Source organism: Plectrocnemia conspersa, unplaced genomic scaffold (assembly GCF_051122295.1).
Source record: "Plectrocnemia conspersa isolate PC_06_02 unplaced genomic scaffold, ASM5112229v1 ptg000003l, whole genome shotgun sequence".
NCBI classification, from domain to species: Eukaryota; Metazoa; Arthropoda; class Insecta; order Trichoptera; family Polycentropodidae; genus Plectrocnemia; species Plectrocnemia conspersa.
In genome coordinates this window covers 29,233,372-29,254,231 of record NW_028277167.1, presented here as the reverse complement: position 1 = coordinate 29,254,231, position 20,860 = coordinate 29,233,372, and the positions used below count along the sequence as shown (strand labels likewise).

General features: G+C 27.8%; 1 protein-coding gene across 1 annotated transcript in view; it reads left to right on the top strand.

The window, feature by feature from the left end:
* Positions 1-20,860, top strand: part of LOC148237191 (glutaredoxin domain-containing cysteine-rich protein CG31559-like) — a 95,004-nt gene that overhangs the window by 61,125 nt on the left and 13,019 nt on the right. Inside the window, exon 3 of the mRNA XM_088183631.1 lies at positions 18,576-18,809. Coding sequence (XP_088039757.1) covers positions 18,576-18,809 — 234 coding nt within the window. The remainder of the gene's footprint in view (positions 1-18,575; positions 18,810-20,860) is intronic.

Here is a 20,860-nt window from a genome sequence, read left to right as displayed (position 1 = left end):
ATTCCTGAAATTCAATATAAAATTAATTTCAAAATTGTCAAAAAACGTATTAATAAAACATCTAATTGTAAATCATTTAAATACACAATAATTTTTTATTTAAATAATTATTTTATTTAAAATAATAAATTTTAAATTAGTCATTATATAAATGAGACGTTTTAATAATATTTTTTATTAAAGTTTATTTAATTTTGTTTTGTGTAAACTTGTATTTGACTTTTAGATTTTTTATTTTATATATATATAATATTATTATTTTAGTAAAAAAATTAATTAAATATGTAACTTTTGCAATTTTTTTAAGAATCGTCAATTCATATTTATTATGATACATCATATTACATTATTTTAATAAATATAATCAATAATAAATAAATGACGTATTTTTTTATATTTTTCATAGAACGAATTAATTTTGAATTCATTGCTGCATTAAATAAAAATTTATTTGGTGTTTATTGGTTAGATTCGACTATTTAAAATCAATATTTTTTTATTTTTCAATACCTAATATTTTCAGTGAAAATATAATATTGCAAAAATAAATTAATAAAACGTATAGATTTTTTAAAATCAACATTTTATGCATATTAATAACATAGGTAATAAATTTAAAAATATTTTATACATAATTTCGTCTGATTATGTGTGAGGTTAGGCGTGGCATTTGGGCTACTTTAAAAAGCGCCATCATTTACATTTTTCAACAAGACACATACACAACTGTATTTTTAATTTAAAAATAAATTAAATATACATTTAATATAAAAGCGCTTTGATAGAAATTTGTATTTATAATAGAATAATTTACTATCGACTCTTATATATTTTTTATTTATAAAATACAGAAAATGAATAAATTAATTAAATGATTTTATTTATAGCTCATTCATATTTTTATATTGTTAATAAAATATTTTAAAATAAAATTATAATATAAAAACGCGGTAAAATAATCAATTAACGATCATTCACTGCTCACTGAACAATTTCATTTATAGAATAAAAAATAGTGAGCGTAGTTTGATATTTTTTATTGACTATTCAAATAGAGATCAAAAGTTGTATTTTCTCGTCGAAGAAAAATCGGGGTCACTTTTTTCACGACAACTGCCAAGTTTTTCGTTTTCTTTCATTATGCATTTCACTTCGAGATGTGAACATTATTTTTTTACCATTGCAAAACCGCGCCGTTCACTTTTCATAAAAATACATCCACCGATACTATTTTCCAACTCGATTGTTTCCGACGAAAAAAGTACACACACTATGCACTATTTGTGAATAAAAGCCGGACGCTTTATGTGCATTCAAAAACTGTTCCCATTTTCATCCCACAATGGAAGCGGAACTAACGACTCGAAAAGACCTTCAATTGTCTTGTTTTTTGTTGCCGGTTCTGTTGCATAAGTGATCTAGATAATGTTCTTATGTATCCAATGCCATTATCTAACGGATAAATCACAATCATGCGTTGTTATGCATTCATTCGGTACTGATTTTGCAATGATATTTTTGCATGGAAATTTTTCACTATCGTCTCAGAATGTATTTAAACAAGGTTGTATTTGAACGCTCTGATAATTTATCAGTGAAAATTCAGGTCAAATTTTGTTACATCAATGACAAATTCTCAGCTGCGATGCTTTACGAGCGACCGTAAATTAACTGGAATTTTCAAGGAATAGTGCATTAAAATTGAGTGTGAATTTATGGAGACAATTAGGTGAAGTAAATATTTTAAAAGGTTTATGGCTCTATAATAAATAATGATTATATTTACTGTACTTAACGTAATCTTTTATATTATCTGCGAATAATAAATTATATGTATATTGTGACATGTTTTTATAAAATATTATGATTTAGTAGCAGTTTATTATTATTTTTAAGCTATACAATAAAATATCATCTTGAAATGCAACACAAATTAAAAATCTTAAGACACGCTCTATTGGCCTTCGTTTATATGTTTATAAAAACTGTGAAAATGTTAAATTTGCCATGAGTAGAAGAAACATTGAATGTAATATAGCAGGTGATCTTTCGGTTGAATGCCTTCACGTATTACGTGTATATTTCTCATATTGCTCTCGTAATATTATATATCCTTATCTGAGGTCACGTCTCAAAGTGACCTGGATCTTCATTGACTCAAAATCTCTTGTGTATGCCAACGCTTCGGATACAAAAAGTGCTTGTATGGTTATAAAATTATTGTATTCGATCACAATTACCTCATTTAGCACAATGGCTGAATGTCGACGGTCGAGCGAAAAAAGTCGTTTGCCTTGAAAACTCATCTCAAGCATCATCTGTACATAAATTTATTACCCGTATCTTTTCAGATGCGTGATTAGACCATTATACGTCTTTATATGCACGAAGATCGCTTTAGAATGGGTATTGTGTTTAAAATCAAATTTAATCGATTTAGACAGATATTTCTTATCAATGTAAGTTTTAAAATCCATAAAAAAATTTTATGCGTTTACATATTTCCCTATATTATAATTTAATTTATATAATTTAAATTTTATTTAATATAAAATATTTATTAATTTGCAACAAACTGGCATATCATGTTTTTACCCGACTTTTGCTATAATTGTGTAGCGATTTTTTAAACCGCCCGTTTCTCAGGTTAGCGTCTTATCGTATGCGTTACTTATATTATTTTTTGCATCAAACTCTCGCAATATTTTAACATAATTATCATGCAAAACACTTAAGCAACAATTTATTAACATAAAAAATAAATATAATTGCATTGTTAGCTTTGAATATTTGTACATACAAGAAAACAATCGCCGAATGCCTTTTTTTCGTGGGACAAATAATATTTAACCTAGCGTGAAATTATCACCGAGAAGTGTTGAGAAACGAATTCTCGATAAATAATGTAGTATTGCAATCGTATTATTTATGATTAGACTCAATGTTGATAATGCTATTCTAGCAGGTTGTTCGAATGTGTGTTTTTAAGTTGCGCAACTGTGCGAAAACGGCCACTTGATGTAGTGTTGTAATATAAAAAAAAAGTTTATACTTCGCATGCCTACAAATTGCACATACACGCACATGGTTGATTGGTTAAAAAATTGCATGAGTCAACAGTCAGGGTTCCCAGGTCAAATCGGCGATGAAAGGCGGTCTGAGAACAAAATTTTGACAAGCTCTGATGAAACATCGATAGAAAAAATCATATGTATGTTATATCACGGTTCAAAAACCCATGACTATTCCTTATAGTTGCCACATATTTGATTATTTTATTTTTCTTTGAACTTCAAATTTATATTAAATATATATATATATATATATATATATATATATATATATATATATATATATATATATATATATATATATATATTTTTTTTTTTTTTTTTTTGTGAGGGGGGAAATCTTCAAAAGACAGCGCGTTGCTAGTGTGAGATTTCTACTCACTAAAACCCCCCTCCGCTCCTGCTGCCTCCCGGCACGTCCGTTAGGTAGTACTTCGAGAGGCAGCTGGGCCCGGCGCACTTCTTGCGCTCTTCGTTTCTTTCGGGATCCGAGGGGCACGCCTCAGCGTTGGGTCACCCCTCGATCTCCTCGTCTTATCTTGTCGTCTTCTGCTCCGTGAGACGCTTTCGTTGTGCTATTGGCCGTTTGTCGGTTGGGCGCCTTGCGGTAGTCGTCGTCGGCTCCTGTCCTCCTCTTCTTTGGCCTGCATCACGCTCGAGGCAAAAGCCACCCACGCTGACCACTTGTTCTTGTTTTGGAGCATGGACGGGACCATCTGCTCGGGTGATACTTCTGCTTCTTCCCCGAGGGCTTCCTTGAGCCGGGACCTTTCTTGGGTCCACGCCACGCACTTGAACAGTGTGTGGTCAGCATCGTCGACTGGCTCCTCGCAGTGGTGGCACCCCTCTGTTGGCTCCTTTCCGATCTTTTTTAAGAAGGACCCGAAGCAGCCGTGTCCAGTGAGCACTTGGGTCAAGTAGTAGCTCAGCTCGCCGTGGCCCCTCTGGCACCATGCCTTGAGGTTCGGGATGAGCTTCTGGGTCCACCGGCCCTTGAGCGTCGTGTCCCACCATTCTTGCCATCGGTCGAGCGTGCGCTTTCTGGCGTCGTTCCTTGGCAGGCCTTCGTGCATCTCCTGCCTCTCTAGCGCGAGCAGGTCGATTGGCGGTGTGCCGGTCACGGTCAGCGTCGCAGCCTCAGAGACCGTACGGTAGGCAGATGCGACCCTCAACGCACTTCGTCTCTGGACTCTGGCCAGTTTCAGCCTCGTTCGTTCCACCCTCATGGAGTCGGCCCAGACTGGGGCCCCATATAGGAGGATGGAATGGACCACTTCGTTGTAAAGCCGTCTTCGTTTCGACTTTGGTCCGCCGATGTTTGGCATCAGTCTGGCCAGTTCTCCAGCGACGCGGGCGGCCTTCGCCGCTGCCTGCTCTGCATGGACTGTGAAGCGGAGCTTGTCGTCAAGGTGCACTCCAAGGTATTTCATTGACCTGGCGTATGGCACCTTGAAGCCGTCGAAGACAAGTTTGGGAGGTTCTGTCTTTCTTCGTCTGGTGAAGAACACTGCCTCTGTCTTGTGAACTGCGAGCTCCAGCCCGGCGCCGTCCAGCCATCTCTTGACTGAGTGCAGTGCCTCTTGTCCAGCTAGCTGTAGGGCAGTTGTTGACTTTCCGGTGATTAGGATGGCGACGTCGTCGGCAAAGGCTACCATGCTGGCTTCCTCGGGCATGGGCACTCTTAGCAGTCCGTCGTACATGACGTTCCAAAGAGCGGGTCCGAGGACCGACACAATGACACGGTTCCTCCAAATATATATATATATATATATATATATATATATATATATATATATATATATATATATATATATATATATATATATATATATATATATATATATATATATATATATATTTGAACCTCGAAGATAAAACATTGGACGGTTCACAAAATATTGCTGACGGTTTTGCGCTATATTTTCGTTTTGTTTTCGAGGAATCTTTTTCGCCTTCTGCTCAGTCGTTTCCTTCTTCATGTTCTTGGTCTTCAGTACTGACTATCAGAGAAACTGAGAACTCAGATCTTAAATACGGATTTAATAAATTAAAGACAGGCGTTCTTCTGGACCTGATTTAATTCCCGATTTTATTTTGAAGGGTTGCGAAGTCAGTCTCGCTGCTCCTCTAAAATGTATTCATGATCTGATTCTCAAAACATCGTCATTTCCTGATCTATGGAAATGCACAAAAGTCACCCCGGTTCATAAAAAGGGTGACAAATTATATATAAAGAATTATAGATCAGTCGCAGTGTTGTCAGCTCCTGCTAAATTATTTGAAATAATTATTCATAAATATCTCTATATTCACTTTCGGCAAGTTTTGTTAGACCAACAGCACGGGTTTCGTCCTGCCCGTTCCACTGTTACTACCCTTCTGTCGTTCACCAAAACGGTGACAACTTCTCTCGATGCGGGATTTCAAGTAGACGTCGTGTATACAAATTTTGAGTAAGCCTTTGACAAAGTTTGTCATGCGTTATTATTAAAAAAATTGTTGCTCGGATAATTTAACTCGGTTATTCTCGAGTTATTTAAGCAATCGTAGACAGTTTGTAACCTATGGTGGACGATTGTCAAAAGAATATTTTACCCCTTCGGGGGCTCCTCAAGGATCCAATCTAGGACCTTTGCTTTTTGTGTTATTTATTAATGACATAAATACAGCAATTAAAAATTCAAGTTTTCTTCTGTACGCAGATGATTTAAAATTATATAAATGCATTCGATCTGTTGTGGACTCCTTCTCTCTACAAAGTGATTTAGACTCTCTGTGGAGATGGGCTTCCGTTAACCTTCTGCCCTTTAGTGTCGGAAAGTGCCATACTGTGTCATTTTCTCGATCCCGTTCGCCATCAGCTTATTTCTACCATCTCGGTGGTAACATTTTGACTAGAGAAGCTTCCACTAAAGATCTCGGAATCACTTTCGAGAGCAAATGGAGGTTCTCTCTACACATACACGACGTCTGTGATAAATCTTCCAAGATGCTGGGCTTTGTTATGAGGAATGATTTTCACTTTTATTAGTTATTCGCATTCTCTATGACACCTTAGTTCGTAGCATTCTTGAATCGGGATCTATAATTTGGAATCCCCGAATAGCCAAATACTTCTTTTTAGTGGAAAAAATTCAAAAAAGGTATTAAAGATACCTTTACAAAAGGACATTTGGTTATTATCCGTACTTATATCCCGGCACCTTTCTTTTAGGAGCGTTGGGATATGATTCGCTGAGTTCACGCAGAAAGCTGTGTCGCTAAGTATTTTTTCAAATTACTAAAAGGTGCTGTCGACAATCCAGCTATTCTCGAGGAATTCCAGTTTTGGGTTCCGGAACATTTTCGAGAATCACGATCGAGACCTCTTTTGATGGCCGTTAGGGCTAGGACATCCGCACTTGCCGACTCGCCTATAGCATGAAATAAATTTATTTAAATTTTGACCCAATTGCATGAAATAAATTTATTTAAAAATTGACAACTATGGCCACTAAAAAAAATTTAAGTAATAATATTTTATTGATAATTACTGTATTATTAAAAGATTTATTAATGATCTTATATACTCCCAAAATAATATAGGAATAATAACATATATTTATAAGCTTTATATTACATACCAATATAGATTAGCTATTTGCTAAATTTAATCGACGAATTCGCTCGTTTATTTACTTTGCAATTGTTTTTACGAAACATAAGTAATATAACGCTGAGTTGTTTATTCAATATCGTTTATTTGTAGATTTCTATAGATAACTGCCATAGTTTTAATTAGATTCACATAAAGCTTTTTTAAAAAATATGATCGCATAAATTTTGACTAAATTCAATAATTAGCTTTTTTTAATTATCTTGTTTTATAATATGTACAATTAAATAAAATCTTAAGTATAAGAATTAAAATGTAAAAAATATTTTTAGAAGAAATTGAATTAAGAAAATATTTGTATTTGCCTATTAGTTTCAATAAAAAAAAAATATTTTAAGTTGCTTAGCCATGTTGTTTTAAAATAAAGTTTTTCTAAAATACTTAGCTTAAAAAATCCTAACGAAAAATGTTAATTATCTATCATTTTTTATTACCAATCAAAGAATTGCTTAATTTTTGTATCGGTGTATGTATTATGACAAATATCGTATCTCTATACTATTTAACTTTTTATTTAATAACTAAGAAGCGAAAATAAATACATAAAAAAATTTAAATATTGTATCAATTTCTTTTATCAGCTATCAAAAAATATATGTAAGTTTATTGGCATATATAGTATGTTGAGTTATTACTTATGTATATGTTATATCAAAATATGAAATCCTTAATATATTTTTATATTTTTACATAAATTTACATTTTTTTTATTAACAACCAAAAAATTGTCATATTTTTGTATGGATGTAGGTTTATTTGCAAATAACGTATCTTTTAGTTTATCACCCATTTATTTCTAAAAAAATAAAAAGTATATATTATGTTTTAAAATTGATTATATTTATCTTTTTTTGGATTGAGATATGATTTCATTTATTATCTTTATTTTTTTCAGCCCTTCTCTATTTTATATATAGGAAATTAAATCTATACAATTTTTTTTTTTTAATTTACATGAATTTTTTATTTATATATGAATTATCTTAGACATAAAAATTATGATGAAAAATTAAGTATTGATTACAGTTTAATAATTTTAAATTATTACCAAAACTTTTAAAGAACTTAAAAAGTTTCATTACATTTTATGTAAATTTGTAAAAAAAATTATCATATCCAATTAAAAAAGTCAGTTTTTAATTTATATACCTACTAGTATTATAAATCGATATAATTTTTGACTTTAAATTATATTTAATGCAGTAATTTAGTTCTAGTTCTAAACATTTTACCCAACATTTAATGCTTTAGTAATTAAGAACATTAGTCATTTCAATTAATAATAATATGAATAAACTAAAACCTTAATAACATAGCTAAGATAATTGATCATGAAAAAAATTGAGTTTAAACTGATTATCATTATCATATATTCCACAAATTAACAATAAAAATCAAATTTATTTATTTCTTGCAAGAAAAATAATTGCTCAATGATCTCCGTTAGTGAAGTCAGAGTGTGTTTATTTTTTTAAAAACAATGATTACTTGTTGCGCAAAAGTTGAGGTTTCTGTGAAGTTGAATCGATTGTGAAGAGAAAATCCTCAGACGAACCGTCTGAGTCGAAGTAATTCATGTGTTCCAGAGTTTCGTATTTATAAACCTAACTCTTCATTAGTAAACTTTGCGGTCCGCCCCCCATCGGCGAGACTACAAATCAGATAAGGGTGGTGAATTTCTATGAATATAAATTTCTGTTGGCCGATAAGGCAGATTGGAAACGGCTACTCTCAATCACTCCCAATTAGATTAATCTTAATCCTTTTATATTTTGGCGCTTATTTAATCCGTTAGGTGGTCTTCTACTGTACTTTCGTTTTAATCACAGAAACTCATTTTTTCTTCAACGATAAAAAAAATTATCTGCATTTTTAATAAACATATTTGTGTATGCATGCATAGATTTGTAATAAATGATTTTCTAGCTACAGAGATTATGTTTTAAATTTTTGTTATTCACTTATTGTAATTGTGATATTTTATCTTCAGCATCACTATCATTAGCATAAATATATTGAAATTCTTTAATTACATTCTTATTATGATACATATTCTCGAGAATCAATTCCAGTTAGTATATGTATATATATCCATTTTTATATATCTCAAATCATATAATATAATGTTTTTGCCATTGTTGAATTAGTCATTAGATAATATGAACAATCGTTATTATTTTTTATAATTATTTTGGAGATTCAATGCTCTCAATCTAATGCGAAAAACGTGTCGAAATCGAACGTTACACAATTATATAATCGATTCTAAATGATAATCGCTGCGCAGAGTGAGTTTCTCAATGCGATAGAAATGTCATAATTATCTTATTAAAATATTATCATTAAAATCTAGTCGATGATTTATTTTTTAATACACATAACTCATTATGAAACTTGCGAGAGTGCACGCAAATTTGCATACTATGTTCTTCAATTCACGCGTGTGTGAAGACGATTTTTTAATATTTATATATATTAATGTTATTCTAACAGTTTCACTTTCACCAGTCGCATATTGCATTTGTTTGGATAATAAAAATAACACGTGATTTACCAGTTTTGCATAAGTGTTTGCATAAAAAATATTTTCAATGGTATTGTATAGACATCTATTGGTTATTCTGTATACTAAAGTGTTCTATATAATAGAAATAATTTAAATATTTACAGAGTTCTATATGAACATATGTATGTACGTTATGAAATTTTATATCTAAAATATAATTATAACGTAAAGAGTAATTAATACAGGAGAATTAATAAAACAGTGTATTTATAATGTAAAAATTATTAATACAGGAAATCTTATCTTAAATAATTTTAAAACTGATTTTAAATTGATTAATAGGTTTAAGTAATAAATATTTATTTAAGTTATAAAAAATAATTTAAAGTCACACATTTTATTCCATATATTTTATATTATAAAAATGTATATTAAACAATCAATTGATTTATAAATAAAAAAATTTAATTTTTTAAGGGGATCTGTTGTCAGATGTACAAACTAAAATATTATTATTTATTTTTCAACGGGAGTAATTGATGATATTATTTTTACCTATGCGAATAAATATGCAATTATCTTAAATCAATTTTTAATATAAATAGAGTTTTTTTATTAATAATAATTCAATATTTATTTAAGAATACGAAATAATAAATTTACATGGTTCGAGTATTCACTAAAAAAATTATATTTTTGAGACATAGATGTCTCGTTTAATAAACTTTAAATTTCAACAGAAAAGAAAACTGTGATTAAATAATGAACCAGAAAAGCTTAAAAAATAAATAAATTATTTATAAAAAATATTTGTTACAACATATTTTATAATAAAACTATAGAAATTAATATTTTAAAAGGTATCTAAATTTAAACTTATATTTTTTTATATTATATTAATATATAATAGTTTTTCAACCCATATTTTAACAACATAAAAATAGGTTTTCTATTATAAGATTTTATTTTTTAAGAAAAATATTGTTTGTTTCTATAAAAACAGTATTTTATTATTATATGCTTAGTACATATTTATCTTTCAATCCCCCCCCCCCCCTTTCGGAAGGCCTACATACATAGCGCATATCATTCCTTTAGCAATTTCAATCGAAATTTTTAAAATAACAAGAACTTTAACCAATTATTCTGGACTGACACATGGAAGTTCTTACAAGCTCGCACTAAGCAGAGCTACGTCGACCATCAACTAAGACTTTCGATAAATAAAGCAGCCGCTTCTCTCTTCACGCTAACCCCAGCCCAGTTAACATGTACGAAATTTAGTATTTAACGAACAATAATACATATTTTTGTCTAATATAAAAATAAACAGAAAAATTTTTTGTCGTTGAACGACGACGATATACAGCACACTTACACATTACCAAAAGAATGTACAAAATTAAAAAATCTACCATGATTATTTATTAAATATTTTAGTGTTTCACGACGTAATTAAACTTTAATCGCTATCGCACATAAAATCTTTTTCATTCTGATGTAAATTCCTCTATTCAATTAACAATATTAAGTTAAATGTCAACATCTTTTTGACCGTCTTATCTAACGTCTTTTCATTTGAGAAGAGACAGCGTGGGCACATTTTCGCACAAAAAAAAATATTTTTCTTTATGTTACTTCGCCAAGGCAGAAAATTAATGTGTCCGCCTGCACTGAACGCGAAATTACGTCACAGGAGACATACTGATATATAAATATAAATTGTGTGTATATAATATTTACAAGAGCAGATTTGTAGAGTAGGTGGTGTAAAGTGGCTGGAAATGAAAGCTTAGCGGGGGGTTGGAAAGCTTCTTTTATTCTTAGCAGTTTGTACGATTGCCCGTTAAGCCGACCAGCTCGTTAGGCATCGCATTTTACTGCCTTCCATTTTCCTACATCTCTATATGTAATAATAATAATATAATATACAGGAAAGGCCAAGGATGTTTTTACAAATCAATACTCAAAAACGGTGCTTAATTTTATTTCTGCAGCGTAAAATCGATTTTAAATTTAAGCTTTTTTAAAAAATTAAATTAAATAATTCTTAGTTATCATATTGATTTCTCACTTTAATCAAAAAATATGCCTAACTGTGACTGTTGATAAAGTTAAAATAATATATTAGTTATTTGTATATGTAAGTGTATACAATTCCGTTGACCTCAGATAATATATTCGTATGAATATAATATGTACTTATACAGCGATGGAGCTTTTCCCATACGACCTGGAAGGGAAAAAACAATAAATGCTTATCGATTGAGTGAGAAAACACACGCCCTTGTATGCCGTTAAACGTTTATGTACATATATACCTCGCATCCCTTTACGACCGTATTAACTGCAAAATAAGCTGGTAAAATCTCTCTGATATATTCATGAGGGTGAGTACCGAGTTTTCTGGGATCATAAATCGATAACTGAATAATCTTCCCAAGGTCCAGTTAACTTATTTTATCTAGAGTTTTCCAAAGTTTAATTGCCACACGTACTACATTCGATCCATCAAAAATATATGGTAATTGTATAAGTTGTTACTATTAATCAAATTTCCAACTTATTTTTTTATATAAAATATAATTAACTGATTCAGAAACGACGCTTAGATATTGCTTATGATTTAATTTAGAGATATACAATAGAAATATTGCAAATGATTCACATATCATCAAAATTTTCGCACGTCTGATAAACTACTTTTCCGGTTAATAATATTTTTCTACTTGCAAATAAATTAATTAAAATCGAAATATTAACGATTTTCTTTCACCTTGTTTATGGAATATTATATAAAAGCATTTAGCTGAAAAGGTCAAGTATATATAAGAGAAAAAATATTTTTCAGTAACAGTTTGACGATAAAATCATATATTTTTATAAAAAATCAGCAGTATTTTATTAAATCAATACTTTTATATTGATATTAAAAATTTGACATAAATTGCAGATGTCGTTACATTAAAATCATTTTTTTAATATCCGGTTCGATTAAATATATATATATATATATATATATATATATATATATATATATATATATATATATATATATATATATATATATATATATATATATATATATATATATATATAAAATATAATTTAACTATTTTTATAAATTTTTATAGTTGATTATATAATATTATTTCTTCATTTATTATATTTGCTTTAAATAAATAAAGAATGTTCTATTATATGCAAACAGTTTTGCTTATAATAAAACATATTTATATTTTATTTTATATCATATAAATATTATATATTTGAATAAACTACTTTTAATATTATTTTAATTTTACGAAAATAATACGAAATTTCTCTCATCTTAATAATTTTTTAAATCGTAAATATATTATGCTTATGATAATGCAGAGCAAAAAATATATTTTCGTCGTAAATTATTTTAATCATGTTATCATATATCTAAAAATAAATTATAATCATTGCTTTTTAAAACATGTATTTATATTATCTACACATTATAGCAAGAATTAAAAAAATTCTAAAATTTATGAAATAAAATTCCATAAATCGAATTGTAATAAAATACAAATTTTCGCAATTTTATTTATTAAAAAAATATGAATAGTGAGTAATATAAACATTTCCAAATGTATTTTTAATTTATAGTAGTTTGCTTATATATAATCAATTTTAAAAAACGTAAAATCGTTTTTGCTCAATATGTTAATAAAAAAAAATTATTCAACAAACAATATATGATACACATATTATCACTTTTAAGCAAATGTTTTGTATGAATTAACTATCGAAAAAATCGCGATTTAATCAAAATGCGATGTGAGAACTACCAGAAATAAAATTTCCATAGACTATTTAAATTGTAAATAAAGAACGTTGCGATATCTCTAATTGTGTTTAAACCATTAACAATAACCATTACGTCCAACAGATATAATTGTTTTCATTAAAAGAAAATCTTACGAATTTTCAAATAAAAAATATTGTGGGTGATCCTACATAATTAGAATATGTTTATTAAAAAAAATCGTTATAGGAACCTCATTTTTTCATTTGTTGCTAGTAAAATATTAAAATAACGCGATTAATCAAAGTTGCTTGAATAAATCAACCTTTTAAATTGGAATTTAAAAAAAATGTGATTTGAGAACCCCCAGAAGTAGAAATTGCTACATTTTTTTTAAATATAAGCAAAGTACGCTTACAAAAATCTTTAATAAAACAAAGCAGTTTACTTTTTAATTAAAAACATTACTGATTGTGTTAATCGTTATATTAATGTTGGTTACAGTTAAACAATATAATTTCTATTATATAAACACGTAGTTAGAAATTGTTTAAAAATATAAATATTATGTAAAAGGGAGTCAAAAACATTATTAAATTACGTTTACGATACCTAAATTAAAACAAAGCAGCCCAATATTTGTATAAGCATTAATAACGTTTAAACAATATAATTGTTCTTAATCAAACGCGCGGTTTAAAAAACTTTAAAAGAGATTTTTTTAAATAGTCATAGATTTTTCATAAGAACATGTTTTTTATTTTAAATAATAATATAGTACTGAGTCTACTTTTAAATACATTATTAAGGCTTAATAAGTTGAAATTAAACGCACACTAAGGAAAATTTAACACGCAACGCAAGATCTCCCCCATACTTTCTATTTTCGATCTATATTATGGCTAAAATCATGCGTTTAATAAATATTTAATCTCATAAGTTGATTCTTTGAATGAGTGATTTAATATGTATATACATAAATAATACGTGATGGTTATAATTTAAATCATACTAATAAAAAAATAGATAAGGAACTGAACAATGATTTCTAAGATAATACTAGAATAGGCTCATTACTATAAATACCTTATTTATTTACTATTAACAAATAACGAGATTGTATTGTTACAGTAATAGCCCTTAATATGCTTCATTATATTTGTATTTATATTTTATATGATCTTGAACTAGTTACATTAAATATATTATAATTTAGTTTATTATGTGGTCGTAGATATTTATTTAAAAGATCTCTTTGTACTATATTAAGCTGCTAAACTAAGATTAACTTTTACCGGTTAACCGGTACAACAGGTGCGAGGCATAAAAGTGAAATATAAAAAGAACCCAACTATAGCGTACGTCAGGGTTTGGCGAAATTGCTCACATCGGCCATAAATGCACTCGTTCCTAAGTGGAAAAAGCGTAAATATTTTATGTATACTATAAAAAGTGTATAGTGTATATTATTGTATATTATGTATATTTTCCACTAGAAATGGTCGCGATCGGATAATTGGTTTGGTATTTATTTTATTTTATTTTTTCAATGAACCGAATCGAACGACAAATATTTACCGCGTGTGTAATTCGTATGGAAAAATAAAGGTTATTTGATGGGCAACCTGAAAACTTTGCAAAAAAATAATCGTTGATATAGCAACGCTATTTTTTGCTATCAGTCTTTATTTGAGGCAAACAATGATATTAAATATTTTTAATATTTTTTTAATAACGTTTATTTGCATAGCTTGTTATGATTTGCTTAGAACGCATTAATTTTTTTATATTGGCAATGATGAAATCAGTTAGACTTATGAATCGAGTACCAAAAAAATAAAATTTGTGTTTATAAAACGTCAAATAATAAGCAATAAAACTTTAAAATATTTTTTAGATAAGTTAGGGATCAATAAATGTGCGTAAAAAAGCTTGCAGATGGTGACGGGATGTAAGCTATAAAAATGTTTTTTTTTTTATTATTTTTATCTAATAATAGTTGTAAAATATACGTACAAATGACAATTAATCAACAGACTGGAAATCAGTGGCATCTACATAATTAATTATAAATTGTTGTGTATTCTAAATTATTATCTGGGTCTATTTTTTTAATAATTGCGTACTTTTTTGGTGACCGGTCTAGATCTTATGGAATATGCTATTCCACCCTTTTCCTATCTAAATAACAATTTTATATAATCACATCATCAGGTAAATACGTTACAGTTAATAATGCTTTTATTTTATTATTTAAATTTGCGCTCACTATCTTTATTGTAGTATTAAAATATTATCCACTTACTTAGTTGTTAAGACCAAGTTGTAAGTATAAAGGTTAAGGGCAAGAAAGCAGGTTAACGGCCAATATTTTACTGACCGCCTAATAAATGTTTAACCGACTCTCTTGTATTTGATTTCGCTGCCCTTGAAAACCGAACGAATTAATACTAAATTTATGTACCGCAATGTAAGGAAGAATATTTAATCAATTATAAATTAATATTATTTAAGTCTATACAAAAACTTGTTGGTTAACAATTATAGAATTTGTTTTGACAGTCTGAATATCTCAACTTTTTGAACAAATGTTGATTGAATAAGTAATGCTATTTTTAAATTAAAACATTTGATGTTAAGGCTGTATATATTATTAGTGCAATACACTGTTTAGTGGTAACAAAAGTTTTAGTTGCATATTTGCCTCTTGTGTGTTTTAATATGACGATTTCTCTTGAGATTTCGTACGTAAAGCGCCTTCGTTTCAATATAGAAAATTAATAGGGAAGTCAAAGTATCCTTTTAATTCATTTTTTTAAAGCTTGAGTCGTGTTTTTTCTCAAATAATTATATATTTGTTTTAAAGATTTTTAAGCATCATATAAAAATATAAAATTTAAATGTTTTCGAAACGACTTTTTACGAATGTAAAAAATACGTAAAAATGTCTATCTCGCATATTAACAATCCAGAATGTTCCGGACACTGAATGCGTAATATGCCTTTGCACTCTTTTTGCCACATATATAAAAAGCACAACTTATGCTTTTTTGGATACCGTAGATAGCGTTAAAAAATTACGATGTAAATAATCATCTTTCAACGCTTATTCTTTAATAAAATTTATTTTAAATATTTGTATTGTAAATATTTATTTAATTTAAACCTAAATTTAATTGTTTTATAGTTTATTTAAATCAATCCTTAAAATACTCATGACTTTTTAATATTTAACTAACAATAAAGTTTGCTAAAAAAATTCAGAATAAAAACAATAACAGTGCTCAACAAAGTTCCAGAGAGATCAATACAAAAATGTAAGCTTTCAATGCTTTTCAATCCGTATTGAAGTTTTAACTATGTAAAATGCACCTCAGAAATTGTACTATGACGTAATGCATCGAAGGTATAATGCATATAAAACTACTAAGGATGCTTTTAATGCATTTCTAAAGTGGTTTTAAATCGTTAGAGTGAAAGCTCTCCGAAAAATAATAGTTGCAATGTATCCACAAGTACAAAATCTTGTTCCAGATGTTATACTTCATAAAGTAGTATATTGCGCAGTATATACATACGTACATATAAAACGCTTTTAAGAGATGTAATTTAATATAAAAATAAGCCTCAAATTAAAATCTCTTATATAGAAGGATCAAAGGATTTTCTTCCCTTTGTGTTATTTTTTATTTTGCTATCAAGATTTTTTCCTCTTAGTTTGTAAATATTTAGGCACAATCAAACATTTCAATATGGACGGAGGGCTTATCTATTCCACGTTATAGATACGTGAAAAAATTTTTTTACACAGCAAAATGCACGGATGGAAAATATTTACAGCGGTCGCAAACTTACGACCTTATAATAAATTCATATTAATTTTTTTATTACTCCCAAAGTTCAAGAGCGAGGTCGTATTAATATTTAATGCGTGTGAAAATAATTTCGGAAATTATGTTTTCATCATGTAATGTTTATTAAAAAAAGTTGGATATACAAACTTGTTTAATATATTTTTTTTCTAAATATAAATTATTGCGTACTCGTATTTTCTGTTTGTTTATATGTATAACGTAATATATTTTCTTATTTGTTTTTAATTATTGCTTTGATTATATTTTTATTATATAACATTTTTTATAATATTTACATAACACATAAACATAATTTAATAAAATATTTTGTAATATAACCCATTTAAAAATTTGATTTAGAATTTCCAATATTTTTAATTTGCATTTTTTTTAATTTATAAAAGTTGAACAACTTCCTTTTTTAATTAGCAAATAATTTTTACTTTTTTTATAAATAATCTTTAGAAGTCAGAGAATTTTAAACTTTAGATGAAATTTGAACATCTTCAGACTTTTTATAGTACCTAAGCATATATTTAAAAATATATAAAATCGCCTAATAGATTTGCAATAAATATTTATAAAAAAATATAAACTTAATACTTTTTAAGTTTCAAGTCTTAAAATTTTTCCAAAATATCTCAAAATATCCCTATGATTTCTAAATGGTCTTTAAATAATATTATTGTTAAAATCTTACATCATTTAGTTTATTTAAAAAAAAATTAAAGATTTAATATCAGAGTAGAAAAAAATTATATTTTAGTAATTATTAATGAATGCTCTGAAAAATATTTAAAATGATCTCAATGATCTTTTTATAATGTTAATGATCTTAATATTGCATTATTTAGATAATTGAGAAATTCTGAGAATCAAAAATCAATATAGGAACAGAAATTATAATTAATAATAATTTTTAAAAAATCTTAATGAACCTTAAATAATAATAACGATTCTAAATGCTCCAAAATTATTTTAATTTTACTCTATTAAGGTAATTTAAAAAATCTGAAAAACGAATATTTAAGTAGGAATTGATAATAATTAATCATAAATAATCTCTAAAATACGTTAAAGGATCCTAATTATCTCTAAATAATAAATTTAAAATAAAGATAATATTTTATATTATCAGTATATTCAAGTGTCCCTAATAAATTCTAATCTCCGATCGTCGTGTGCGCTTATATAAAGTCCGCGTGACAAATTAACTTGTTTTGCAAGTCGCAAATATTTACTCTAAAATTTATTATTATTTTATTGTTATTAATAAAGAAAAATTGTGGTTATATTTGTGTTATTGCTATTATTATATATATATTTATATAAACAAAATTTTATATTTATTAAAATATTTCCAGGTAGTCTAATTATCCATATGCTAAGCTATTTCGTAGTCATTATGCTATCTTGTCCTACCTGAAGTTTTGTTTTAATATTAGAATCAATCATGTTATATGCTACAAGTTATATTTATTTTCATATAATTTAACGTGTCATAATAATAATAATTAAAAAGTTACAAAAAAGTTGACGGCATCTGTCCGAATCCAATGTTACATTCAAAGTATTATACTTTGCAGAACGGAAGTAACCCGGGCGCGCCTACACGCTATACACATGAAAAAGGATTTCGGCCATTCCGAAATGTCAATCTAAGTTCCTCAAACCGTGGCAATTATTTTAATTACAATTATTTTATGTTTTACAGAGCTACCGAGAGAAAGACGCCGGAAAAGTTGTGGTCTACACTACGTCGATGGGTATAGTGAGAGGCACTTATCAAAAGTGCGTCCAGGTGAAGAAGATCCTGCGCACGTTGCTGGTCAAATTTGAAGAGCGGGACGTGTTCATGAGCGGAGAGTACCAAGAAGAGATCAAGGACAGAATGAGAAGCTCAGATGTCCTCGTGCCGCAGATCTTTGTGGACGGACAACACGTTGGGGTGAGTTTTCTGTGAAGGTCCTTGTGACGGGATTTTAAGGATGGGGGACAATAAGAAACTTTTTTGAGATACTCTGTATTTTTATTGTGTGTGAAGAAAAAATATAATTTGGGGGAAAATATAAGCCGAAATGGGACGCGCGAATGTTGATGAGACCATTTCGTTGTGAATATATTTTTTGTAGCTTTATATATATATATATATATATATATATATATATATATATATATATATATATATATATATATATATATATATATATATATATATATATATATATATATATATATATATATATATATATATATATATATATATATATATATATATATATATATATATATATATATATATATATATATATATATATATATATATATATATATATATATATATATATATATGTATATGTAAGCACAGAATGGCCAAAACGAACATTATATTTACTGATAATGTTTAATACTACATACAATATAGCGGTTATATATATCATATATATTAGGGTGGTATATAATTTTTTAATTAATTTTGAAAGTAGAGTTTAATCCTGATGGTTCAAAGGAATCGACTAACTAAAACCAAATTGATGTGTAAAGGCTCTAGACTTTGATGATATTGACCTAAAGGTTTAAATGTATTCATGCTTTTCAATTAAAAAACATTTTTACAAATAAACGAGTGTATTTTGCATAAACATTCGCTCTGAATTTTTACGAAATGGTACTTAGTCATGAGCGGAATTCCTTTACTGTTCACAAACAATGCAAGATTTTTTTTGCGTCCGCTTGCCAAGCAAATAGAGACATTTCTTATATCCCTAACATTTTGCGATAATTGTGAAAGTACTGCTTAAATATTTAATAGATTGTGAAAAAATTGTTTATTACAATGTATTTATTTATTTAAATTTTATTTTTGTTAGATATTATTCTACCTGTTTTTTTCTTCACGTCATACCAGACTTTTTATTTTTTATATATATATATATATTTATTTATTTATTTATTTATATATATATATATATATATATATATATATATATATATATATATATATATATATATATATATCTATATATATATATATATATATATATATATATATATATATATATATATATATATATATATATATATATATATATATATATATATATATATATATATATATATATATATATATATATATATATATATATATATATATATATATATATATATATATATATATATATATATATATATATATATATATATATATATATATATATATATATATACACATGAGAGTTCTGTCAATGTCGATTTAATCAGCTCTTATGAATATGAATCGCTAAGTAAGTACCGCACTGAGTAAGTTTTGTTATATTCTTCAAATACTCTGATATGATATATATTATACAAAAACAAAGAGTCTGGTTCTGTCCTGAAACATCAACACTATTAAAGGGATAAGAATATGAAGATGCATTGCACTGCCTTATATTTTTTAGGGATATTTGAGCTAGAACACTACCGTATTGAATTTATTTATTTTTATTAATGAATAATTTCTCACAATATTTTACATTGCAGTACTTATCAATACTTTCCACCGAAAATCGGATCATTTTAGACTGAGTCGATTTAAATGCCACTGATCCTCCGATCTGGTATAACCGAGCAGTGATCTCAAATCTTCAAGAGTTGAACTCGATTTAAAAATATACACTTGCTATAGTTATAGATAATTTAGGCGAGCTACAGCAACATTTAATTTATTAAAAATAAATTTAATGTGGAAATGTCAAGGGCAATGTGCAATTCGCTGAAGGTAGATAATTTAAAATATAGAAAGGGTGAAAGAATTTTAATGCTTAAGAGCAATTCCCATCGGTGACAACAAAGAATTTCATATCCATTTCAATCCAGGCGTCTTACATAGAAAAATTCAGCAATACGAAATAAGAAATCCTGTCTAGAGACAATCTGATTAAAGCTTTATATATAATCCGAACCTCAAATGATCCGAGTGCAATAACTTTGTCAGACAATAATAATTATCCATTGACC